This window comes from Astatotilapia calliptera, chromosome 10 (assembly GCF_964374335.1).
Source record: "Astatotilapia calliptera chromosome 10, fAstCal68.1, whole genome shotgun sequence".
Taxonomy (NCBI): Eukaryota; Metazoa; Chordata; class Actinopteri; order Cichliformes; family Cichlidae; genus Astatotilapia; species Astatotilapia calliptera.
Window position 1 is genome coordinate 3,285,022 of NC_137431.1, and position 27,632 is coordinate 3,312,653.

The 27,632-nt window shown below is 39.9% G+C and overlaps 2 protein-coding genes and 1 long non-coding RNA gene across 3 annotated transcripts; all 3 read right to left on the reverse strand.

Moving 5' to 3' along the window:
* Positions 1 to 5,111: 5,111 nt before the first annotated feature.
* Positions 5,112 to 5,523, reverse strand: LOC145431345 (uncharacterized). The gene is made up of 2 exons (XR_013911643.1): positions 5,396 to 5,523; positions 5,112 to 5,313 (listed from the first exon to the last, which is right to left on the reverse strand). It is a non-coding gene; the product is annotated as an uncharacterized LOC145431345 (long non-coding RNA).
* A 9,836-nt stretch (positions 5,524 to 15,359) lies between these two features.
* On the reverse strand, positions 15,360 to 22,832 carry acer3 (alkaline ceramidase 3). Its single transcript, XM_026182393.2, has 11 exons — positions 22,143 to 22,832; positions 20,077 to 20,187; positions 19,865 to 19,917; positions 19,675 to 19,727; positions 19,347 to 19,428; positions 19,213 to 19,248; positions 16,892 to 16,950; positions 16,660 to 16,761; positions 16,246 to 16,350; positions 16,118 to 16,163; positions 15,360 to 16,004 (listed from the first exon to the last, which is right to left on the reverse strand). Exons 1-11 carry the CDS (start codon positions 22,471 to 22,473, stop codon positions 15,951 to 15,953), a joined length of 1,032 nt encoding a protein of 343 aa, XP_026038178.2. The 5' UTR covers positions 22,474 to 22,832; the 3' UTR covers positions 15,360 to 15,950.
* Positions 22,833 to 23,772: 940 nt separating this feature from the next.
* Positions 23,773 to 27,472, reverse strand: serpinh1a (serpin peptidase inhibitor, clade H (heat shock protein 47), member 1a). Its single transcript, XM_026182391.2, has 5 exons — positions 27,268 to 27,472; positions 25,806 to 26,429; positions 25,620 to 25,718; positions 24,513 to 24,745; positions 23,773 to 24,432 (listed from the first exon to the last, which is right to left on the reverse strand). The coding sequence occupies exons 2-5, from the start codon at positions 26,401 to 26,403 to the stop codon at positions 24,130 to 24,132; spliced, it is 1,233 nt and encodes a 410-aa protein (XP_026038176.1). The 5' UTR covers positions 26,404 to 26,429; positions 27,268 to 27,472; the 3' UTR covers positions 23,773 to 24,129.
* Positions 27,473 to 27,632: the final 160 nt, after the last annotated feature.

Genomic DNA, 27,632 nt, shown 5'->3' on the forward strand with positions numbered 1-27,632 from the left:
TAGTTATCCAATCAAGTCACTATATCAAAGAGATTTCTAACAACTTATTATTTATTAAAAGAGAGAGAGAAGAGTTGGTTGGTTTAAGTCATTAAAATAATTAACTGTGTGCAATAATCTAAAAGTATAATCTAATTATATTTATGAAGCCGACTCTATGCAGTTTATAAAAAAAAAAACTTAAATTCAAGTCCAGGCAGGACCATTTATCAATATTAACTCTTATTTTCCAGTGTCTGTAATTCCAACCTAAAACGACAGTTTCTTAACGAAAAAAATATATTAAAAAATATATAGTAGAGCACAGATGTACAGTATAGTATTACTTGAAAAAAGTGTTGATAGTGTAATCTGCACAAATTGTCAGTCAGGTATAACTGCATGTCCTACCCATACACACTGAAATTAGGTTATTGGCTTTCTTCACAAAATGTCAGTTTGATAATGTTTTACTCCTTGAAATACACAGTGACCAGGCCCCACATACAGCAAATTCCTACAAGCAGCAGTCAATATTGCACTTGAAGTAGACAATAAAGTGGGGTTCCAGATTAAACCCCTCTATGAATAAAACAACAATATCGCAGTGCAAAGACCTACAAATATAGCAGCATGCCTTCTTTTCTCTTTTGTTTTTTCTTTTTTGTTACAGGGATCATATCCTTCCAAAAATGCACAATACCTCTGCAAACTCTTGGTCAGCTGCAGATGGTCCAGGAGGAGGTTTCTTTGGCAGATCTGCTATCCAGAGAGGCAAAGCCATCATTAGAGTTTGGCTGGACATCACAAGAGGCAGGAAATAAAACCAGAGCATCTTCTTTAACTGTCAAGTATCCCAGCAAGTCAGTATGTGTTTGAGATGCACAGCTGCTGATATACAGTGCTGTATGCAAAGCTGTGGCATGGGTCACATGTTAATTATGTGCTCTTGTCCCAACAAGAACAGGAAGGTGTTTCAGTACACAGCATGGTATTCCAGAAAGTTTCTTCAAAGAAACACCAGAGCCCTTATTTATAAAGCTTCTCAGGAAAGTGTAGGAAAACAGTCCTAACTGGCCCAAAATTCTTATGTATTCATTCTGCTTTTTTATCAACATTCCTGCCATAGTAGCTACTCCTATCACATCCTGCAAAATTAAAATCACAACGGATGCTACAAAGATTAAATTCAAAGTTCTTTAGAATGACTCCATTAAGCATAATCTTGCTATGGTATCTGAATAACACTGTCCATGCTACGAAGAAGAACTCCTTTCAGTTCCTGAGTTGGATAAAGTTCCAGTTAAAGCTGTTCAAATTTGAGACGCTACTACTCTCATATCATATCTCATATCTGTGTAATTTGCGTATATACTGTATATTCTGTGTATTTATTATCTCACTCTTATTGCCTGTTTATGCCCTGTCCTTATCTTCAACGTCATGCTGCTCTGTTGTATGTTAACTGCCCCTTGGGGATAAATAAAGTCTTTCTGATTCTGATATCACCACACTGAATAGGTTTTACTTGACTTGCCAGAGAACCAAAGCATCATGATTGGACAATGCAAATTATTATCCAGTTTTTCTTGTCCATAAAACCTTACACATATTATAATATCATTTGTGTGTTTTCTATTTGTTTACTTAATCCATTATCCATGAATTTGCATATTTGAAGCGCTATGGAACATCCATTTAATCATCGCGGTTAACCGAGAGTCAACAACTACGACAGCTAGCCCAGAGGCATGCATTAATGATAGTACTTACCTTTACTGAAATGTCTGCCAGTTAAAAAAACAGCTATGCTGTTATCCTGCATTGCTTTTATTTTTGTGCGCATGTCTCCTTTAAATAAAGAAAATGATAATGATGTCACAAATAAGACAATAAATCAGCTGAAGTGGAAAAAAATGATGTGAATGTAAGGACATGTATAGATTATGTGTCATATTAAAATTTTTGGCTAATGTTGTTGGAACATCAAGCTGACATTTTAAAAGGATTAACAATTCCAAAATAAAGTCAAATTTAAATGCACATGTCACTGTCAACGGGCGCCGACTGTGCGAGAGCGTGAAACAGAGGTGTGGACACAGAAGGAGGCGGAGCAGACTTGGACCAAAAGCAAACTGTTTTATTTAGGCCGGTAAACATGAAAAAAGGTGAACACAGGAGCGACAGCTAACCTGTAACCAGTACTGGGAAACATAAATAAGATAACTGTGACTAAACATCATAACTGTGATAACAATGACTCGACGTGGTAACACAGACGTTGTGACAAAGACAGAATAGAACACAGACTAAATACACACAAGGGGCGATCAGGGCAAGTGGAAACACAAGAGGAAACAGCTGACACAAATGAACATAATGACACCACAGGGGAAGTGTAAAAGTAAGCACATTCAAGAAGGGAACGCTAGACTTTCAAAATAAAACAAAAAACACAGAGACGTAGGCATGGGAGCACAAACGAGACAACATTAAACACACAGGCACGAAATACATGACAGACCACCCAGAGAAGACCAGAACAGACTTACAGTAGAGGACATAGATGGACCTAAACTAGAATAGACTCATCTAAAACCTAACTAATAATGCAACACCAGAACTACACATATATTTATAAGAAAACACAATTTACAAAACACACTCAAAATGCTGGGTCAGACCCAGCCCCTGACAGCACAAATGTTTCAACAGTGACTCAGTATTTGGTTGATTTTGATTGCTGTTATCTGCTGATGTTATTGTGTTGCCACAAGATAACGCTGGCTATGTGGATACGTTTAGAGTAATTGCTTTCTTGAGAAATTAGTGTAGTGTAGTCTGAAATGGGCGCCAAGTGTAACTTGACCTGGAGAGCGTTGCACAAGAATTCCAATGTGCATGGACTGTTGGTCCTAGGCGCCAATGGCAAATAAAAATCTTGAATCTTGAACTGGCAGAGATTCACAGGAGAGAAGGGATGAAAAATGTTTTGCTTCAGGTAAGCATTCAAAGGGCAAGACAGAGCAGAAATAAATTAGTCGTCTAATTCAGTTATTATACTTACTTGTTCATTTCTCAAATTTTTACTTAATTGAGTTTCATCAACAAAAATACGTAACTGTTCCCCTGTAATATTCGAAAATTTCCTGGCAGCTCCATTTGCTCACATTAAAGTGTTATTTCACAGTGTCTGTGACTGCAATCCAATAGTTCCTTATTGTAACTTTATGTTACAATGCTTTTAGCGATTTGCTTTTCATTTGACTTTATTTCAGTGTTCAAAGTGGAGTCTCCAGCAAGAGTTTATTATAACTGCATGTCTTATCCCCAATTTCAGGTTTCTTGCTTTCTTGAGTGTGCGAGTTTGGCATGAGTCAGTCACTGCTTGCATCACACACGACTCATTTTTAAAACTGCCACTGTTGACAGCAGCTAAATATTGTTCTTGGCCCCATAAACACTGGAAACCACGCAACACAGTATAAACACAAAGCAACAATCATCAAAGTACTTCAAAGAGTCCATACGATACTAACAACAAAATCAATAATTGTAGGGCTATGATTATTACTTTTGATCATTTAAATATATTTTGCAAGCAATTAATGTGCAGTGATATAGTGCTGTTATTACAATGAAAGACTGCAGCAGCACTTACAATACATTACTGATAATGTTGTTATTTTACAGTGTATCTAGTGTAAAGTGTCACAGTATGATACTGTCAGCTGATTGTTGTCACTGTAGTGTTCTTGCTTTGTTTTTTTAAACTGTAACAACATACCAGCTTTGTCATAACTGCTTCACTATGTGCATCCCATAATTATACTACTGCCGCTGTATTCATTTTAACAGCTACGCTGAATGTGAACACAGCCCGGATGTGATTCATCACTACAGTAATCTTGGCTATGTTTGCACAATACCAGTTAAACCCTAACACAGGGACACTGGAAACCACAACTAAAAAAATAACAATAATAGTACTATCGGTGTTTCTTCTTTTCTCATTATTTTTTATTTAAGCCCAGTAGGAAAAGTTAAAATATTATTCATGAACAGACAAAGAACAACTGCACATGTATTCAGTAATAAAAAGTGTGTCAGGTTCCTGGATGACGTCAAAGCCAGCAGACATGCTGGAGGTGCTCTCAGCTCTTTTTAGCTGTTGGGCATTTACAGCAACTCAGGCATTCCCAACATGAGTCATCTTGGCTTGACAATGCCTCACCCAGAAGTAATCTGTGGGACGCCCACCTGAACCGGCACCACAGCCACCATGCCAGCCAGCTTTTGAGGAGCAATTACTGAGTCAGAGGGAATGGGAAACTTGGGAAAAGTTGTAAATCACGCTCATTAGGGCTCGATTACACATCATGATACTGGCTCAGATATCTTCTTGCTGTCCCCATGCACAGGCTTAAACCTCTTCTTGTTGTTCTTTGGAAATATCTGGTGATTGATCCTGATTTAAAGTTAGCCCTTTGTCTAACTGATAGTATATAACGTGTGTTATGAATGCATGGTGCACATTATGTTGCGCATGACTTTGAGAAAGATGAACATATGGAAATAATTTATAGTTCTTTCTTTCTGACAGTATAACAGAGACTATTTAGAACTATCCATCCATCCATCCATCTTCATCCGCTTTATCCGAGGCTGGGTCGCGGGGGCAGCAGCCTAAGCAAAGAGGCCCAGACCTCCCTCTCCCCAGCCACCTCCTCCAGCTATTTAGAACTATCTGTATTTATTTAACGTCAGCTATTAATATCAAAAAGAGTCTTTGAAACTTGAAAGAAACAGAGAAATTATACATCCCAGCCAACAGGATAAGAGTGGGAATTTTTACAGACTGCTCACTTCAGTTGAGTGGTGTTTTCGCCTCTCTGTCACCACACTAGTGGTGCCAGATGTATCCATAAAACTTAGTGGAATTCCCCTATGGGTCTTTTTACAGCTTATGATGAGGATAATATGACAGTTTCTTCAGTAACATCCCACATACCACAACCCTACTGAAAATGAGCTGACTCTAGAAGGATACCTCAATACCACAGTGTTTGTGGATGATACCCAAACACTTATTGTCACAACGGGACTGCACGGACTCACGCGCAGGCTCTAAGTTTTGAAAACACAAGAGTCTTTATTACAGCAACACCAGGTGATCTATTTACAAAGGTGAGGGGAAAGCTAGGCTCCGGGGGTCCACACACAAATGGGGAAAGATGCTGAAAGTCCACACACACTCCATCCACGCTTCACGCTCCTCTTCACACTCCACGCACACTCGATCGCTCGGGAAACACAAGGGTTGGTCCAGGGAATCTGGACACAGAGACATGAAGGGATTACAAAGGAAGATCGCTGAGAAACACTCTAGAGTGAACTGAGCTGGGGTTACACTGACGAGGGTCGGCAACGGTCCAGCGACGAGAAACACAGAGCTGCCATCTTAAAAAGGAGCTGGAACACTCTCAGGTGATGAGCCACAGGTGCGTGATTGCGACCAGGTGCGTGGGCCAAGGGCAGGAGCCCACAGGTGAGCTCCGCCCAGGCAGAGGGAGGAGGGAGAGAGAGGAAGGGAGAGAGCAGGAACAAAAATGAAAATAAAAACATATGTAGCCATACTGAGCCAACCGGGTAGGCACAGGGACCCTGACACTTATTCAGTGAAGCTGAGGTTGTAATTATGAAGCTGAGGTTATAGTTATGTTGTAATATAGAATATAACAGTCCATTCCAAGTACAATGCAGTCAAATAAATGTGGGCACACTGACCTACTTACGTGCTGTTAAATATCAGGATTTAACTCATCTTCCTTGCAAAAGTAATTTAAAGAAAATGGAATTAGATGTACCCAGTTTAACAGTAAGAGGTCTTAGACAGTTAAAATATTGGGCAAAAGACAACATCAAAGAAGACACTCTTCTGGCTCGGTATTTGGACAAGGACATTTTTGGAGTTTCCTCATTAGTGTGTTTATAAATCAAAGAAAAAGGGAGACTTTGTGCCAGGCCTTAACTACATCCTCACTCAGTTTGTGCTTATATCTGGATGGGTTGTAAAAGTGTCCCGATATCAAAGATCAAGGGGAATGTGCGGAGCTTTATTAACTACAGATATAAAGTTAATGAGTCATATCCTGAAGCTATGTGAAAGACTTGTTGAATCTAGGTTAAGGAGAGAGGTGACAATCAGCAAGCAGCAGCATGGCCTAATGCCAAGAAAGAGCACTACAGATGTGATGTTTGCCTTATGAGCATTGATGGACTATAGAGAAAGTCAGGAGTAGTTGCACTGTCTTTTTGGATCTACACAAAGCATAAGATAAGATTTTCACTGGGAGTGAGCAGACAAGGCTGAGATGACTTGGACATGTGCAAAGGAGGGATAGTGGACACACTGAACAAAGGATGGTGATTATGGAGCTGCCAGGCAGCTGAAAAATAGACCTCACAGGAGGTTCATGGATGTAGTGAAGGAGGATATGCAGAAGATGCTAGGGATTGGTTGAAATAAAGGCAGATGACTGACTGAGGCAACCTGTAAACACAAAAACTAGAAGGTTGCTTTTGAGGTATGTTTCTAGGTTATTGTCCATCTGTAGTGTAAAGTGTTTTCTGAACCTGAATTTGAGCAAAACATAAACTTCCAAACTGAGTGTGTTACTTCCTATGGCAGACACAGCATAAATAAACTCCTGTGAGCCAGTTCCATTGGAAAGGATATCACATCATCACACTGCCCATACAAGTTTGATGGTGTGATATACTTTAGATCGTCTTGGTATTCGGTAGTATAGAATTTAATCTTGATTCCTTGTTGTTGCATGACTAATCTGAAAGCTTATGTAATCTTGCCTTTCTGTTCTTGAGTATTGTTTGTGTTTTGAGGTAAAGTGACTGTAGTTATATTTATAAGGAAATCTCTCAATTTCTGACTTTAGTTGCCTTCAATGGGCTTCCTGGCCTAGTGTTCCTGATTAGGCCTTGAGTTAAGTTTATGCTGCAGACAGCTGTGTTTGTTTGTTTGTTTGTTTGTTTGTTTGTTTGTTTGTTTGTTTGTTTGTTTGTTTGTTTGTTTGTTTGTTTGTTTGTTTGTTTGTTTGTTTGTTTGTTTGTTTGTTTTGCCCGATATTGATCTTTAATTCTTGCCTTAACACATTTTGGAAACTCGTGTTTCACACTTTGCATCAACTCAGGTCCTTTCATCACCTTAATGTATCATGAATTAAGAAGAAAACTTGTCACAGTTGACTATCATTGTCATACACTGGGTTATGTTAGTGTTTACATTGAGCCGTGGTGTATTGCGGCTTTACGCCATCTGATATGCTTTTGCGGCAGGGTGGCCTAGTGGCAGTTTTTTTGATGCCGAGCACATGTTCAATAAAGCAGCGTTATAAGGAGAGCTACCGAGTGGCCATTCTACAATCATACTTCGTAACTGTCAGTTTTCCAATTACTCATCTGCAACACAGCTGCCAATAGAGCAGTATTGTGGTGTGCTACACAGTCAAAATTATAATAATTGTGTCACTGTCACCTTGGACATGATTATATATGGCAACACCACATCACACATCCTGTACTATCCTAAATAGTCCTTCATTAATTGCTGACCTTTTTAGAGACTAATGGAATCAGTGAGAAATTCTGGGTTTAAACCGCGCCACAGTACCGATACAGCGCTATTAAGAGTTTTTAATGAACTGCTTTTAACTGCTGATTCAGGGCGCTCAGTGGTCCTAGTTTTATTAGACTTAACGTCGGCTTTCGAAACGGTTGATCACAATATTCTCCTGGCAAGGCTAGAACATGTAGCTGGACTTAAAGGTAATGTCCTTTCATGGTTTAAATCATACTTATCTGAGAGGTCTTTCTCCGTCACAATGAGGAAATACTCTTCCTCTTCTGCCCCTTTCCATTGCGGTGTCCCCCAGGGCTCGGTGCTAAGTCCTACATTATGTTCTTTGTACATGCTGCCCTTGAGACTCATTTTCAGAAAGCATAATATCTCGTTTCACTGCTACATCCAAATTGACTCCCCCCAGAATCAGGATGTCCAGTCCTCATTAGTGCCTTTGTTCAACTATCTGCGGGAAGTTAAAGCTTGGCTATTACAAAACTCTCTAACTCTAAATGATAATTATTGTTTTTGACAGTCCCATTCCCCTGGACCAGCTAACTAATACACTGGGGTCCTATGCCAGCCATCTCTCTTATACTGTTAGAAATCTTGGCGTGGTCCTGGGCAGCTCACTCAAGTTAGACAAACAAGTTGCCTCAGTTGTGAAAACGAGTTTTTACCAGCTACGTCAAATCTCCAAAGCAAAGCCCTGTATTCCACATAAAGACCTTGAAAAGCTTATCCATGCCTTCATTACTTTGAGACTAGACTATTGCAATTCTCTGTACACGGGCCTCCAATTCTCTCCCCTCCAACGTTTGCAATTAGTTCAAAATGCCGCAGCACGCCTCTTAACTGGCACCCGAAGGCATGATCCCATCCCCCCACTTCTAGCCAATCTACACTGGCTCCCTGTTAAATACCATATTAAAATCCTTTTGTATACTTTAAAATTTTAAATAACCTGGCACCCAGTTACCTAACAGGCCTTCTCAACGTGTAGAGCCCCAAGAGAGCGCTCAGATCCTCTAACCAACTGCTCTTAGTGCAACAAAGGCCCCGACGAAAGACTAGAGGGGACCGAGCTTTTGCAATTGCTGCACCCAAACTCTGGAATAATCTTCCTATCGATGTCCGCATGTCAGATTCCATTCAATTGGAATCTAGACTTTGAAGCAAATTAGTTTGGACATCCACCTGGTCTGCAGATGTGCTATGTAACTGTAACTATAACTGTTTTTAAATGTTTTTAACTGTTCTTGTTGCCTTTGTTGTAATCTGCTTTGCTACCTTGTGTGAAGCACTTTGATGGACACTGTCCTTTTTAAATGTGCTATAGCAATCAAAGATTGATTGATTGATACTGAGAGTCAAATTCCTCCGTGTAAACTACGCTGAGAAGAAAGACAAGTATCTGTTTTGTTTTGTTGTTGCTGTTTGTTTTTTATGGACACATTTGGGCTGTGTGTTACTGATCAAGCACTTAGCGCGTACAGAGCAGTAAAGAAAAGGTGAAACCAGCTTTACACTAAGTTCAGACACTTTATTCAGAGATGCAGTTTTACATTTATATTACTATAACTATGCCAAATTTTTATGACATGTGGCTGAACTGCTTTTTTTTGGCGCATGCTCTGCCACATACAAACACAGACACACACCTTTATTAGATTTCTGGAACCTGTTGGCACTTCACTGAAACAGGCTCAAGTGACTAACAAAGGACTCGTTGACTAATGGAGCAAATCAGTGACCTCAATCAGCGCAGAAAAGTGGTGACGTGTTTTGAGATCTGTCACCTTCTTTAACCCAGACCAAGCCTTCTTTTACTATTATGCCTTACACAGAGGTACAATAGCAAACATTCTTCCTCAATGTACTGAAAGGTTTCTCAGCTTCTGCATAGTTTGGACTGTCAACATTTGGTTATGCTGTGTCAGCTATTACATGTCTTTTATTTTACGAGGTTCCATTTTTTATATGCCATGTTTTACGTATCAAAAAATGATTTGAAAAAAATAATCAGGTCCTTTCCAAGTATTAACATTAGCTCAGTGCAACTCCAGATGTACAACAACACATGACCTATTACACTATGCAGTTATTATTTAACAAAAAATAAGCCAAAATGCAGAAGAAGTGTGTAAAAAACTAACTTCACTTGCAGCCAGATACTGTCAAAGGAGGTAACACCTCAAATCTGATGAAACACCTGGCGACACATAGCGTTTTTTTAAAAGCCGAGAAATGCGCCGTATTTGATAGTTTGCTGCAAGACCTCACACCGTGCACATCTACTGCGGGTGGGTTGCCTGTTATCGGACCCGGAGTTAGCAACATCCCCCAAAAACACGTCCTGGCCCCTAGCCCTGCCAGTGTAGCAGAAATGATGACGGATGATGATGGCAGCAGCAGCAGCCGTTCTTCTCTGCGTGAGTAGCTTTTCTCTCTAAAATTATTACCACTAATGGTGATAATCCACGAATTCTATTTAAAATTTTTAACTCTGTGGTGAACCCCCGTCCCTCTATGCCACTGCTGTCTTCCCCGGGTCTTTGTGGAAAATTCTCAAACTATTTTTTAGATAAAGTTTTATCCCTTAGATCTACTCTTCCTCTGGTGACTGATTGTATGTCTACTCCTGATTGTTCGGCCACTTTTTATCAATTTGAACCCGTTTCTCTCTCCACTCTGAAGCGTCTAATTGATAAATTGAACAATACTAACTGTGTACATGATGCTCTCCCATCCCGTATTGTTAAGGATTGTTTCAGTGTAATTGGACCTTGTTTATTGTCCATATTGAACTTCTCCTTGCTTTCTGGCTACGTACCTTCAGCTCTCAAGCATGCCATAATCCAACCTGTTCTAAAAAAAAGGAACCTTGAGCTTAGTGATTTTGCCAATTTTAGGCCAATTTCTAAGCTTCCCTTTCTGGCTAAAATACTTGAGAAGGTGGTTCTGCTCCAACTGCAGACCTACCTTGATGAGAATAATATAAATGATAAATTTCAATCGGCCTTCAAACAACATCACAGCACAGAATCAGCATTGCTTCGTGTTTTCAATGATCTCCTACTAATGGCTGACAACGGACGCCCCTCAGTCTTAGTGCTTTTGGATCTATCATCGGCATTTGACATGGTTGACCATAATATCTTATTAGCGAGACTTGAGCACACTGTAGGCATCAAGGGCGCTGCCCTGGATTGGTTTAAATCCTATCTCTCCAATCGGCTCTCTACGGTACATCTGGCTACATCCTCTTCCTCGGCTGTACCTGTTTGCTGTGGTGTCCCCCAGGGATCTGTGCTGGGCCCTACCCTTTTCTCATTATATTTGCTTCCTTTAAGTGCCATCTTTGAGAAATACCATATTGCTTATCACTATTATGCAGATGATATCCAGCTCTATTTTGAGCTAAACGACGATCTTGCTCTGTCTCTGAATAGCCTCCGAGAATGCATGTCTGAGGCCAAGAAGTGGTTGTTGTCGAATTCTCTTATCCTTAATGAGAAGAAAACCGAGATTATGATTTTTGGTAGTAATGCCCTTCGTGCCAAACTCCGCGATGCCTTTGGTTTTCTTAGTTGTTCTCTCTCTGATACTGTCAGGAATCTGGGTGTCTTATTTGACAGCTCCTTTTCACTTGACAAACAAGTGTCTGCTGTTGTCAGATCTAGTTTTTACCAGCTTCGTCTTATCTCTAAGGCTAGGCGCTATATCCCGCATAAAGACCTCGAAAAGCTCATCCACGCCTTTGTAACGTCGAGGCTAGACTATTGTAATTCACTTTATTGTGGTCTCCACTCTTCCCTTTTACAGAGATTACAGACAGTTCAGAATGCTGCAGCTCGCATTCTAACTAAAACCAGCAAGTTTGCCCACATTACTCCTGTCCTTGCCGATCTGCACTGGTTGCCTGTCAAATATCGTATTCAATTTAAAATTTTGTTGTTTACTTTTAAAATTACTAACAACACTGCACCCAGCTACCTTAAGGACCTTTTAAACCCTTATGCTCCTGCTAGGGCTTTAAGGTCATCGTCACAGTTACTGCTGGCTCAGCCCAGATCTCGACTTAAGACTAGAGGTGATCGATCGTTTGCTCTTGTCGCACCTGTGCTGTGGAACAATCTCCCGATTGGCATCCGGGCATCTGATTCTATTCATTCTTTTAAATCACAGCTTAAAACATATCTTTTTAAACTTGCCTTCTCCACCTTTTAATTGCTGGTTTGTTTGTTTGTTTGTTTGTTTGGTTGCTGTGACCTATTGACCTCTTGTATTAATTCCCTCCTATCTTTCTATTGGTGTCTTTTATTATGGAATGTGCTGTAGTCATTCTTATTGGTAGCTTTTATCTATGAACATAACTCGTTATTTTTATTTATCCGTTATCAATGTTTGAACCTTTTATTGTTTTATGTAAAGCACTTTGGTATGCCCAAGGCTTTTAAATGTGCTCTATAAATAAAGATTGTTGTTGTTGTTGTTAGCTTAATGTTGTTTGTGTGTAATTTACGTTGAGTAGGCTAACCACGTTATTACATTAATGCATGTAAGGTGAACTAGCAAACATCATCATAGCTACATGCGGCTGTCTTCTTGTTTGATGGCAGATACTCCCTTCACCCTGGCCAAAAAGGCTAAAATGACCAAAGAAAAAGTGGAAAACAGCTGAACATGAGAGGTTTTTGGACAAAGTTTGTGTTTTTTCCATTGTTTAAGCACTGCTTCCAGCCAGGTGGTTCTCATCACAAGCACTACAAAAGCAAACGTTTTGGCAGTTTGCTGGTCTGAAGCATTCAGCTGTGTGTTACCACAATGCCAAGCAGGAAAGACACCAGTGATGATCTTAGAGAACAAATCCCTCAGTGCTCATTAATCTGGAAAGGGTCATTTCCAAACATTTTTTTGGAAATTGTTTTCATTTTAAGTCTTTCATTTTACAGAAAAAAAATTATCCCAAAGTCAGACAAAGTGAAACTGAATGTCAAAAAATACATGAGCGACATGTTAAAGTTTAGAATGTCACACTAAGACTGATCAAAAATAACTTGTTTGAAAAGGCTGCCAGCAGAAAGCCTCTTTTTGGCACAGCCTAGGTTTGCAAAGTTACATCAGATGTCTGACCACATAGCACAGAAAAACATGGGGTGGGCATGATTTGGGCAACTTGCAGTCTTTTAGTCCACCATGATCTCTGCTATATAACAAAGTATTCTAGAGTCAAAAAAGGTTGTCAAACAGTGACAAGCGAAGCTTAGCCAAAACACAAAAAAACCTAAATGTAGCAATGACAAAGTCCAAAACTCAGCCTCACTGAAATATGTTAATAAATTGCTGCAAAAGGTGGTTGTGCAAGCTACTGAATAATGGGGTGTACTTCCATATTGTGTTTTGTCCTAATGACAGTGTTTAATATGCTGTGCATTCTTCACCTGAGGATGTATTTACCACATTTTCCAGTGTATATGCGTCACAGTAAATTACTGCTTTACTCTAGGTTTGAATGACTCCAACCGACTGACTAACAACATGCCAATAACACACAATACTCACGATCCACATGGTATATGGTGATGGAAGTTTGACATTTCTTTTATTTGACAATACATGACACCGTAAAAGACTGGCACATAATCAGGGGAAGGGCACACTGCAGAACACAAACTGAATGGTTTATCACAAACATCAAGGCAACTCGGATTACACTGCTAGGAAAACGATAAGGCACCTTCTTTGACACCTGATCACCCATACTGATGAGCAACGTTTTCAAGCTATATCATACAGTGATGTTTCCAAACACGCATGTGGACAACGGTAATACTTTTCTTTTGTACATTGTGCTTGCGAATGTTTTTCCGAGACTGGGTCTGTGTACTTATTAGACCCAAGCATGAGTTGGTGACACAGCGTTTAATTATGACAACAACACCAAAAAAATGAAAATACTACATGTTGTCTCAAGATCCAGTGCACAGCAGTTGAGGCCACAGCAAATGCCAAAGAATCTCTCACTACTGTAGTGTTGTGCATCTTCCAGTTTTACATACATCTCCATGGTTTCACAGTAACCGAACAAAAACATTGGAAAGAAAAAAGCCCTTCATTTCACCACACAAATGTAAGCATGGATCCTAACAGCCAGATCTAGAGCAGATAGGTAGTTCTTCATACACTTAATGACAAGCTTGGCAATGTCTGAAATATGCTGGAAATTTACAGCCACCTAGTGGTTGCATGAGAAACTGTATCACAAGGCGTCTGTAGATGTGCATTTGCACACTTTGCCTCGTCATTATAAAGTCATGTTGTTGTTTTTTAAATAAAATGTATTGTTTGGCTATAATTTAAAAGATGGGACTTTGAAAGTTTTCTCAGAATTACTATGGACACTTAGCCATATTACTGTTCTTTAACATAATGATCAATGAACATTGAGGGGATTATCCGGTCTTTAAGTGATGGCCTGATGAATCCTGCTTCTGGGCCCAAACTACTCTGCGTTTAATAAGGCTTTTGTGCTTTTTACATGTTTTAATGCTTTGTATCTTGTTCTATTTAATCTCAACAAGCTTATCTCAGTTGTTCTCCTGACTGAAGTTCAGTCCGTTTACAGCATCCTGCCAAAAGATTGCATTTGTCCCTAACCTTCGGGAACCCTCACGTTAACTTTTATTGAGTGGAAAAAAGTTGATTTATCCTCTAGCTTTACTGTTTATGTTATGCTAACATAGCTGTGTCGCTAGCGATCAAGTAGCACATCATTATATACCAGCTAGCCAAACTTCAGTAACCCTACAAACGTCACTGCTGTTTAGTTTTGTCTTCATTTATGTTAAAAGTGATAGCAGAGCTGTACGTCTTAATTTGTTTCTGAAATCCCTCACTCAGAACATGCTATATTATATTTAGATGGAAGCTAGCGAGCTAACTTCCTGCTAACTTCTAACTGTTAAATTTCATAAATTCTGTTTTCATGGATGCCTGGATGTTAAACTTATTTGTTACACCTGGTAAAGCAGCAACACTGATTATTTTATTAAAGATGAAAGAATTTAGACAGTTTTAACTCTCACTGATGCCGCAGTGATCTTGTGACTTTGAGACCTGCAGTGGAGTTTGGGCCCAGGCACGGCTAATGACTCAGACTCAAGCTTAAAGACCGGATAGCTAATGCAGAAGGAGATATTTAGCAAGCCAGAAGTGGACAAGTCCAGTTCTTCATTCACCGCAGCTCATAAAGATGTAACAACTCAGACATGTTCCAGTCATTCACTTGGTCCTTTGATTCACTTTCAACAACTAAAGTTCTACTGACAGACTTTTAACTAGTTTCACTATCAACGTTTCAAGTATGACTGTCCTGTACTGTATAACAACCCTGAGGTAGTCTCATTATGGTTCCACTACACCTACCCCCGTGGTGGCTGTAGTTCTTCATAAAGCACAAATTAGTTCAGAGTATCGCTTTAGCAGGAAGAGGAAGCTTTCTGTCTGTTCAGAGAAACTGGAGATGTAGAAAGTGATTTGTCTTGCGCCTTGCACCAGGAAAAATCTTAACTTCGTCAATAATTTTTTTGTTTTGTACGAGCACTGAACTATTAAAATACCTCACACATCACACGTGTGTTTTGATTCCCAGTGTAACTTAAAACGTTAGAATATTAAAAAACAAACAAGCAAATGAGTGAACAACTATGATGAGTTGAGACATCTGAGCTACACCGCATCAGATTTCTAGCTGGCATTTACTCCATTTGTAGTAAGCATATCCCGAAACTACATTAGGGACAGGATGTGCTGTAAGTAGTGTTCTCTCAGCTACCGATAAGCAAAGTACTCTGATCTATACTTGCTACTAACAGGGATGCATTTGAAGGGGATTTAAACATTCACAGGACTGAACATACAAAGGCAATGTCATGTGACTTTTGCATTAATGACACTCATTACCCCATTCCCAAACCCTACCCAAGCTAAAGTCCAAAACCCTTTAAGCATTAGTCACTTCAACAGATCACTTCATTGCATCCAAAATTAATAACCAAATAAAATACTACACTCCAATAAAATTACAGAAAAACTAGTCTAATAAATTATGGTGATTAAAAAATAATAATTTCTTAGAACTGATCTCAGTGCTATACTGTACTTAATCCCCACTGTGCAGAGCTGAAGGGTCCCTGGGGTGGTGTCTTGGGGCCCACCCTCCCCCTGGCTGGGTCCCCCCAGCAGCTGCAGGGTGACATTGGCAGGTCCCGGTGCCGAGGATGTCTGCCTTTGGCAGTCACAATCCTTCGGTTGGTCCCCTTTCCTTCATTCAGCTTGTCCTCTGTGGTTCAATGTGCAATGTGGGCCACACTCCACATAGAAACTGTACAATGTTAAGATACAGCCACAGGTCACCAGTGAGATAACAAATATTCAAACAAACACGTGACACTACATAACATACACAATATCCTGCAGACAAAGAGTTGGGTGTACCTTTACTTTTGGCCTGTACTTGAGGTAGGTTGATCTGATCTGCAAACTAAAAAACAAGAACAATTGATTTGAATCCATGTGGACAATAAACCGCACTGCAGCTGTAATCTCCTGTGACTGAAGCTTACCTGAAAAGTATGTGTAGGTAAGACCCCAGACCTGTAAATATGTGCCACCACGCATGGAACTGTGTTACCACTCCAACACCAGGGGGCAGTGTTTGTCTACTGGCTCTGGGATTCAAAAGTAAGTGTTTACCCAACAACTCGAGACATTAACAAAGTGAAACATTTTTATCAACTACAACAAAAAATGATAAGAAATTGACCCAAAGATCGTGATTTAACAGCTGCATGGACATTTAAACCTAAACATGCATTTTTTTTTTTTAGAGAAACAGTGTCGGTTGGTTTGATTGCAGTAACATCGGAGTTACAGTTTATGACTTTGAAGTGAACACTTTTACCATTGCAACTGTTAGGTGGAGAATAATTAACTTGGTTCTCAGAATTTCACAATTAACCTTAACTTCCACTACTCACCTTAAAGAGTCACAGAAGATATTGTCGATGTTCCAAAGAAGGAAACCCAACAAAAAGATAGCTAAAGAGGTGTAGAACAGTGGCTTGTGCCATGGGTACACCCTGAAAGAAAATCAAACAACAACAACAAAAAACACCCTTCAGCATGTTGTTGCCTTACTGAATATTAATGAATAACACGTCTTTTGATATGTTAATGTTTCTTATTTAATGGACCTTGTGGCAAACTTACCATGTAACAATGAAGATAGAACGCAATACTAGGCAAGCTACTAGAGCACCATACATGACCTGGAAACAAGGGCAGGTGTTTGGATTTGAAACAGAGTTGGATCATGCATGATATGGATACAGATACAATCTTTCAGTAATTATACATTTCCACTGAGTCAGCAGAGTTCAACTGACAGGAAATTCCTCCGATGGAAACAGCCCGAGCTTGTGCACAACAAATAATAGCACAGCTTATTAGCATATGATGTTGGTCATGTAAAATCTCCTTTCATCTAACATTTTTGTTTTCTGGTGTTTCATGCACATTGTAGCCAACTGCTAACCTTTTGTGATATAAATCATTTGAGCTTTCTAATCAGAATTGTCAGCAGTTTTATTTCTGCTCAGGAAGTGGCATATCTGAGAAGTTCCTTATAATCGAAAAAGAACATGCAGCCAGAAAGATTTCTAATACTAAATCTAGCCAAGCCCAATAATCATATTCAAGTTCTGTTTCATGTTGGCTTTAGCTGAGCTGTGAAAAGCATGGACACATTTATTAAAAGGTCTAACACTGCACTAGCTTTGTGCAGGGATCGACCCTCCGCTCTAACTCTGAGCAACAGCTGCTCACCAGAAGGCAGAAAAAGCCTGTTGGAAACAGAAGTCTGTAAATGTGTCACACACCCAATCATAAAAAGGTAATTTTAGCATTTTTCATTAATTTAACTGAAAAACAAATGGGAACATCTTCTGTGTTTTTCCAACAGTCTGCTAGTAACACAGTGCCTAAAGATACAATTTAAAACAGGTTCTTTAGGTGTCAGGTGTCTTTTTATACTTGAATGATCATAGGTCATTTTTTGTTAAGCTGATAAAGAAACATTTCCTTGAAAATGGTCAGGGACAACAAGTCGGTGACAAAGTTAAACATTTGAAAGACCTTCACAAAGCCTGGAGAACAATTACTGAAGAACAGTTCAAAAAGTTATACGTCTGGTTCCTTGAAAGCAAAATATAAAGAAATTAAGGGTGGCTCAAGACTTTTAGACAGAACTGTAACTAACAGGTAATTGAGGCCCATAATTCAGGACTCACTAATCCCTGTTAGACTGTGTTGTGTTTGACCTGTAGCATTATTGACTTGGCTCTTTTTTAACAACAGATAAAAAGGAACAATATGGTAGCAAATTAGAATATAACTAAAGAAAGGAACCAGTATATACAGCTAGGTCCATAAGTATTTGGACAATTCTAATTCTATTTTTTCTAGTTGGAGGTTATACAGAGCTCTGTTTACCCTCCACAGTGGAATTTAAAAACAAAACAGCCTAATGTGATTCAGATGCAAAAATTTAACTTTAACTCTAAGGCTCAAAAATATATTGACAACTGGCTAGCAAGCTGTATCAGGTAAAGATATAGGAATTAAGTTGATTTAAAGTGTTCAAGTGTTTTCACTGGAATGGTTAATATGAGGTCAAAAGAAATGCTGATGCAAGTGAAAGAGGCCAGCATCAGGCTGGAAATACTAAATAAACCAGACAGATAGGAAAAGCTCATAGTCCACAGCATACTACATCATCTGTTACATTTGGTGGAGGCTGTGTATGGCTGCCAGTGGAACTGGGCCAGTAGCAGGCCTGGGTTAATTACCATTTATTATTATTACTATTACTAGCAATAGCAGTAGTTGTAGCAATAGTATATCACTGTCAGATTTTTGAGTAAGATTTAAAAATAAAGCAAACATTCTTCAGCTAAGCAGCACACAACTGTTAACTAAACTGACATCATGTTTCTGTGCATGTTTATGGATGTGTTGGCTCACCATGCTAGAACAGAGGGAGTGTTATCACAACCACTACAGACCAGTGTGATTAGTAAACAAATACAGCTCCAGGGACTAAACAAAGGCCACTTTGTCACATTGTCTTTATTGCTGTAACACAGCACATTACCTGAGACTATAACAGGTACAGACAAACACTAACAGCAGCCCTACATACTTGGCTATGCTTATCTTTAATGGTTTTTAGGGTTAGGCGTATTAGATTTATCTCTTTCCTGGCAACAAGTGTTTGACGTGTTTAATGCCACAGTTAAAGGTTTGTTTCTTTTTCAGGGCTCTGGATCATTTTTCTTAATGGTACACTTGAAATTCCTCTGCTTTGGTGTGAAATGCTGCCATACATTTAACACCCACAATGCACCAAGCTGAGTTTGCATGCCGCATTGGCAAGCTCAGTGTTTACACAAGCCAAAGTAGACCTAAGGCACCCTAATTGCAAACAATGAGCAACATGAGTCAGGTGAACATAATGCAAAACACTCCCTTACCTGGTGAAACACTGGCTCCTTCCACTGCAAATATACCTACACAAGTAACAGTCAACAGGGACAGGACGATCGTTAATGCTTTCTTCCTGAGTTCAGTTTCAGAGTAAACTGGTAATGAAAACATGTATACTCACCACAGTGACTGAGACACTGAAGATAAATAATACTGCAATAGGAAATAAACTGACACCTTTCTCCTGCTTGAAACACTCATATCTGAAAAACAAATTAATATTTATCTTTTATATTGATCTTGATAAGAAGAGAACCAAAGGGCAAAGGGCAAATATAAGCTGAGCTAAAATGAAAGTGAAATCTAGAAACAAATCTTCAAAAACAGGCTGGTTTTTTTTAAGGCATCAAGTTATCAGTAAAGGATTCACTGGTTCATTTTACAGTGATACTGGATTTGTTCTCAGGTGAGTGCTGCAACAATTGATCCAAAAAGATGAAGGCACTTACATACAGTAGACAAAAACGCAGGTACTGTAAATCATAGGCAACTCATCCAGTAACTGCAAATGACGAGACAGAAAAGAAAAGAAACACGCATTACTACATCACTGTACAAGCAAGCATTTGGTCAAGTAGCAAATGCTCATGAGTTCAGTTTATGCCCGCTTTTGCTGACATGTTCAGATTTGCAGCCCACCTGCATCTCATACAGCAGCGTCATGTGGAAGCACCAGGAACCAACACCAACAGCTTGGGTGTGGGGGAAGAGTACACACAAGACACAAAAATTCAAAGTTAGGACATTCGGCCGGAGGCGTTTGCTGTAAATACTGAGCCACTACTCTCAATAACTGTCACAAGCACGTTCTCGCAACAATCACAGCATTAATGCAGAGCCAGTGCACCAACCTGCCAGTCCGAGAAAAGAGCAGATGTAGCGGGACTCGAGGCCGTCACGGAATGTCTGGATGGCCCCGTAAATGGGAGGGAGAATCATGATCAGGTTGCTGACAGTGTTCCCTGTCAGCAAAGACAGCATAGATAAATGAAAGTCGGGTGACATGACCTTTAAGATAACTGCACATCTCTGAAAAGCTCAGAGAAAACGTGACATGGCCGCAACGAGTGTTATGCATGGTATCGCATTACCACGGTTGCAGCATAAAATTCAAAGGGTGCACAGCTATAAAATCTCTATTATACGATATAGAAGCAGTAGCACTAGGTTTCGTTTATTTAAACTGTTCAAATATGCAAATAGTTTGAATTTAGACTGATCTGGGTTTTTGCTTCTTAGCTAGTCAAAACTAAAACTACCCGACCCCTTTACTGACAAATTAATATGACACCTATACACTCAAACCTGAAATCACATTTTTCACACAGCATGTTACAATCTTGTGTTTTAGATCCTAATTTTATAGGCTGTGTTTTCCCCACTATGTTTTACAGTGTGGCACAGACAGATGAGGGCGACCTGTAGTAGGGTTGTAGTGGTCAGTTCTGATTCAAATGATTCAACCAATTACGCCGAGCAAAACTACGCTTGATATACAAATGTGTCCTCTGACTGAACCGGTGTCACTGTTCAGGCAGAGAACCTCCCTCCCCCCATAGGTCATTAACGTGTGCATGGAGCACTGCTTGCACATCATCTAGTCCACAGGGAACCTGACAAAACAGAGCTCAACTCTGAACACAACCTTGCACTTTGTGGGTGTGGCTATGTATGCACTGAGGCGTGGAAAACAATCAGACTTACCAGGACATTGCATTGTTTGAAAACTAACTTACTAGAATCTCCAGAAACCAGCATGCCTTTATCTGCAGATTCCTGATTAAAGCCACCAAAATATGCAGATTTTGGCTACTGATAAAAATTACCCATACCAGAAGTGCAGTCTACTATAAAGGACACACGAAACTATAGCAGAAAACCTGCAGCTAGGCAGATGTGTGTCAGACAGAGGAAGACAGATGACAAAGGAGTCCAAACTGCAACGCTTAAGATCACTTTGAGCCAACTTTGGATCAACTGTTGCACCATACAGTAACTCTGAACACCGCTGACAACAGCAAGTGAACCTTTTCCCTTCAAAGGAGAAGTACTGTAACAGTTACAATGTATTACAATGAACTTGCTGGACACATGGATTTTGCACTGTGTCACACATGACGACAGTCATTTGTATCACTTTATGTTACGAACTGTCGCCATGAACTATTAATAGGCTGGGTAAACATTTTTGTTTGCTGCACAGGAATGGGTCATTCTTCTGTTCGCTTGTTTGGCTAGAGTAAATTATTTCGAAGAGTTTTACTGTCTCCTTAATGTTCAAGCCTTTGTCCTGTCATTTCTGCTGATACAACAGCTTTTTGATAAGACTGATGGAAACAGCGGTTTAATCTAAGATTACGGTTCCAGAGGAACAGGTTTTTTTTATCGGTGGACAAGGCAGAGAGGCGCCCTGATAATGTGAAGGGAATGTTTTATCAAGTTTCCAGTGGTGCCCGTGACTGACTAACGTACTGTCTTACAGGAAGAACACGTTCAACAGCGGACTTGTAACACAAATGGCTGGCAACGTGAAATAATATGAAGTGAGCCGTTTGTGCTGAGCTGCTTTGCATACAGGTTTAAAGGTTGTTCGATACGTGTAGCGAGTGCTGGCTAGCGTTACGATGCACAGAACAGGTTGACAATATATCCGCTGTAAACAGCGTATCTTTTTCCTCATTTACTTACAGCTCCGGTAGCCGTACAGATTAACGTTTACACTACACGGAGAAAATCATGTTATTAGCCGAGATAACACAATAATAGATATGCACTACATTACAGTTACACCAGTTCTTCCTATGTTTACCTTAGAGGGGCGAAGTACTACGACTCTCCCAGTCTAAAGCCTCATTAAACGAACCCCCAAATTCACCGTTTTTAGAGTAAATGATGGTGCGGGCAGATTTTTACTTACAGAATTCCGCGATGTAAAAGGACACGACATAATTTTCCTCACACCAGTCCAGTGTTGAGGTCGGCCGCCCCCAGTATCCTTGCCTGTCTATCGAGGGAGCCATGATGAAAGAGGAGGAGGCTGTAGGCGCTAACGGATTTGTAGTCCCATCATAGTGCACGAGCGCTCCGCGAGCCCTCCTCCACGCGCGATGGAGAGGGCGATAGCGAGAGCCAGTTGAGCTGCTGCTAAAAAAAACACACACGAAAATACACACTACAAATACACAAAAGTGAAAGCACACCCTGAAGGTATTAAAAACGAAGGTTTCATGTAACGTATAAGTGCACATTTCGTGTATATTTTATATATTTTCTTTGTAAATATGTAAACATCATAGTACTTTTTAGACTTGTAACCTAAAAAAGATTGCAATGGCAAAATGCTATTGCTGGTTCACTCCATAAATATACACAATCCCACCATTCTACTACCAAAACAAGGTTAGGGTTGGCATGGTGGGCTGTTCTCTTCCCGTACACATTAAAGTGTGGACTATGTTAAGTCATAGCAACAATAAACAGTATCAAGACGTTATTACTACGTCAGCAACAATTAGACAGAAATGTGTCACACAGCTCAAGCAAAGAGGAACCACTGAACGACACAGTCTGAACAAATCAGTAACACAATGTAAACAGTGTGTACAGTGACGATAAAACAATAGGCGGGGCGGGGACTGATACTTCCACTGTTATATAAATCTCTACATGGCTGTGTTTCTATATGAAAGGCAGAGCAATTAACCACCCGTTCACCATTGACTTTAAGTAAGCTACAGTGCAATCCATGTTAAAGAACTGTGTTCAATATATTAAAAATGGCATGCACACACTGCAACAGAAAGGAAACACATGTCTTTTGTCTAATTGTTATTTTTCTTTGTGCATGTGTCATAAATACAGATGGCCTTTAGGTGGTGTGTTGAGCTGTGCTGTGCTGTTGACAATGACAGTGTTTATCTTTAGTATTGATTCTTGCATGCTTTCTTAGGCCCTACTTACTTACCTAACCGGTTTTCTAGCCAATCAAATGATGGATCATCCATTAATTTTATGTTTTGGAGCAGTTGTTATTAGGAAATTGCTGATGTGACGATAACCATGTCCTGGAGCAGCAGCCACGTGTTTATACCAGAATATTTTGTCAAATATTTAGTTGAGGTCTAAATATCCTAAGTTTGTGCATTCAGAAGCCAGGTCTCGTCCCCTTTGAAGGTAGAGCTGTCCAAAACGCTATATGATCACCTCCAATGGATTTTTCCAGTTGTTATATCCTACTAAAACTCTGCACGCCTAAGGCCAAATTCCTACTCTTGACAAGCAAACCAGATGTTATTTAGGTCACAAAGTAAAGGGCAGCATCCTAAAATAAGGATAAAACCTGCTAGTTCTTTTTTTTATACTTTTATTGCAAAAACCGGACATTTACAATAGCTCAATCATATTTTGCTTTGCTAAACCATGTGCGCACAAATCGAACTGCATTCAGGGTGACTCCAAACAAAGACAAGTGGACACAAAAAGGTAAGGAAGCTTGTAGGATGTGCACATTTTACATAATTTTTTAAGACTTAATGACACCAGAAACCTTTTTCGTGCACAAATTCTGATGTTACTGCTACTTTATTAAAACAAAGTGTGCTTTAACAAAAACTTTAATATGTCATACTTAATGTAAGTATTCAGTCCATAATGTGACATGCCAACATACAAACAAACACACACACACTGAAATATTAACAACTGTCCCAAATTCAAAGATGTGCACATCGCCTCATACAGTAATTACAAGACAAATGTTTAAGTTGTGTATTATGGAATGTTGTTGCCATGTGACATAAAAGAGTGCTCTTACATAGTATCAGATGTACTCTTCATTTCTCAACATGCTGCAGTATAAAATCTACACTCATGATAACAGCCAAACATCTAACTTACACACATGGTTACAGTTCATCTCTCATCTTTTCACCCTTTGGTCGGACCATCCTGCCAATGAACAAGATGGAGCTTGTTTTCTGGTCCTTTACTAGGAAAATAAAGGGGTGGTCAGCGTAGAACAGTTTAGGGTTTTTCAGCTTGTCTGTGCCAAAGATACTGGTATCAATTTCATTTCCATCAGTGTCCCATTCCAAAGCAGAGGCGTGGAACACACTTGACAAGTAGAGGTCCTTCTTCCCAGAGATGTTGGAAAAGTCAGCTTTAGATTTGTCCACAGCCTCGGTCAGGCCCAGCTCCTGGAGGTGTTTCTGAGGAGTAACATGAAATGTTTATAGTGACAATGTAAAAGAGTGTTCTGTGGTAAGGCACAAACTCTTAAATTGTTTACCTGCAGATCATGACTGACTTCCATGCTGACTTTGGGCAGAGACACAGCTATAGCTGTCTCCTGTAGCAAACCAATCCATTTATCCACCTGCTTCTTGGTCAGCATCTTTTCCAGTCTATCCAAAGGTTCCACATGGTAGGGCATGATGAATACCACAGTGGACTTCTTATGAGATAGAGGCATGCTCAGGATAGATAACTTATTGTCTTTGTCATCATAGAAGCCAAAGAGACCTGATGAAACAAATTAATTACAAATATCATCAATCTGTCCATGAGAGTCTCTTAAAATTTCTGCTGGTTACAGTTTTCAAAAAAAGAAAGTGTTACATTTATTACTCATATTTAGTTTTGCATAATGTTGGATATTGAACCGGTAAATGCACAGCTGTTAACCACAGTTTTTACAAACTCCCTAGATAGTATATACTGGAAATTGTTTCTGTATAAATGGGAAGAAATAATCTTACTGTGCCCGGCATTTGTAACTACTCAAACCATTTACTAGTGAGTTGAAAATTCAGCGAGTTATGATCTTTTTTTTTTTTTGTGAATCAAGTTCCTACCTACAGATACAGTATGATAATAATATTTCCCCAGACATTATTGCAGTTATTTGGACTCATCTCCCCAGTAAACAGTAGTGAGAAATATCAGATTTACTCATCAATATCTATGTTTAATTAACATGTGTTGTGATCTTAAAGTTGTAGTAGTATCAGTAATGGTAGTACCTATAAATACTTTCACATTTTTCGAAAAAGACTGATTTTATAGGTCACTGCACTTATGTTTTAGCTGAATTTGGCATAAAGACTAAACAGAAAGCTAGCTTAGCTATGCTAGCTAAAAATCCTTCTACCGGAAGTTTTGTGGCAGAGACTTGATGTCTCTATTCAAGGCAATGAGTCCCTAGTCACTCCCTCATTCACTAGTGAAACATGCACATGTAAAGAGTGGAGTTATATTGTTTGTGGGTTTGCGGGTGCTACTTTTTCAAGCCCTGTGATCCTCTGGAGCAGTAACTTTTCGATTTTCCCAAAATGTTCTACCATTCCTAGTCTCAAACTGTGTTTCTGAACAAGCTGATAGGAATGTCTCCAGCTACCTGTGCGATGCATCATCTGTACTGAAACAGTGTAGCTACGTGACACCATGAATCCACGGTTATCCACCATCTTATGATGGAACTGCTCATCCCAGTGACCTGAGAGAAAAAACATTCAGTTAATTTTAGGTGTCTTTTAGGGAACAGTATAGAATACTACATGTATACACAGCCTTATCCACTCACATTTGAAAAACATGGCACTGATGATCATCGCCCCATCAGTCTTTTCTACATTCTTGGTCACCTCAGGCAGTTTGCCATCAGTAGACTTGGCTGCCCATTCGTTGATGGAGTTCACAGCATTCTTCTTGTCTCGGAAATTGATCTTTGAGTGCTCACAATTATAGTGCTTTTTGCTGCTTTTGACAAAGTCTTCCACAAAAGTGACAGAGCTGGGTCCATACAGGCGGTTGCTAATCTTCCAGGTGATGTTGCGAGTCTTTGGGTCGCTCAACTCTATGAGCAGCTCAGCCAAACTGGGGTGGAGATGCTCATCTTTAACTTTAGCTACATTCAGGATGGTTTTTACCTGAGAGGCAGTGGAGGCCTTTCCCCCAAGAGCCACAAGACCCAGAGAGGAGGCCACGACGACAGGGGAAATGATAATGTTCTCTACATTTTTGTCTTTTACCATGCTCTGGTAGACACTGAAAGCCAAATTGGCAGTGCTGTCAGCCAGGATGGTGGCATGGTTACTCAACACTTTGTCTTTTGATGTGGAGGTTGCTGCCGAGGCTGCAGTTGTCAGAAGGACGAGAGATACGAGGTTTGTTGCCCACATGGTGTAATGTTACTAAAAGACAAAACCTAAGAGAAGACATGAAGACAAACAGTACATACTTAGGGTTTACTCTTGAGATTTAGAAGATGCAAGCTGTGGTAGGCTAGTAAGTGTGGTTTAGCCCATGCCATTTAAAGCAGCTCTCTGTGCAAACCTCAAGCAATGACTTGTATAACAGCCACGTAGGCAGCTTCAGGGTGCACTGTGTCTAAGCCAAAACATTGGTCAGCAAGATTTGAGTTGTTCATGACTTGGGAGTGGGAAAAAACTTAACATACATAACATTCTCTAATGGAGGACTAAGTCTGGTTGATGCTCATTGGTTACTTGTGGTGAGGGAAAAGTGGCCACTCACTGACGCATGACACACCCCTACAGCAAAAGACGCGTTTTTTAGAGCAGTTCATGTACATAGAGCGAACGTGTACTTTAGGGAGGACAGGCTTTATGCATATCACCACTTAGAGATGTAGTTCAGAGATGTTTACATCAGTCTAATTGAGCAGGTCACAAGCAGTTCATTTTTCTGGACATGTGACTTAGTATGAATGACACTGGCATTTAAAACATGTAGATAAAAGAAGGAGAGGCATCCCTTGTTACAGATTAAATCAGGTCAAAAGGTGTAGCCAACTCCCTGAAAGTCTGGACTGTCATGCAGTTCTAGTTATGTGCAGCAGTTGCTTTGCTTTCGCACTACTTGGAGGAACTACATGGCTGTAAAGGAATCTTTAACCATGTTAAAGATAGACAGACTTTTTGGCCTCTTTTCACATGCCTGGACATTTCCCACCAGTTGATGGACGCCCTCTACTCTCTCCCTCCCTCTCCATACTTCCCGTGCTCCGAGCACATTCATCTTACCTTATTGGGTCCTTTGAATAACTCGGCAGGTTTATCGTCAAGCTGCTTACAAAAAGATCCCCCCAGCACTGACCTGACCGGTATTAAGTGAAAGTATCTGATGGCAAAGACAGAAGTGTATGAGACGATTTCCCAGGCCCCAGAGCATGAAAATCTCTGCCCTGGAATCAGATTTCCAGGCCAGTCCCGCCCATGTGGATGAGTGGGTGAAGAATCCTCACCCTCCCAGGTCCTAAAGCCTAAAACTTTATTTCACGGAGAGTAATCAAACAGTTAACACTTAAATACTCAACTTACCATCTCATGACCTCTACTAAAGTTACTCCCCGTGGCTAACTGTATAAGACCTCCCAATCATTAACAAA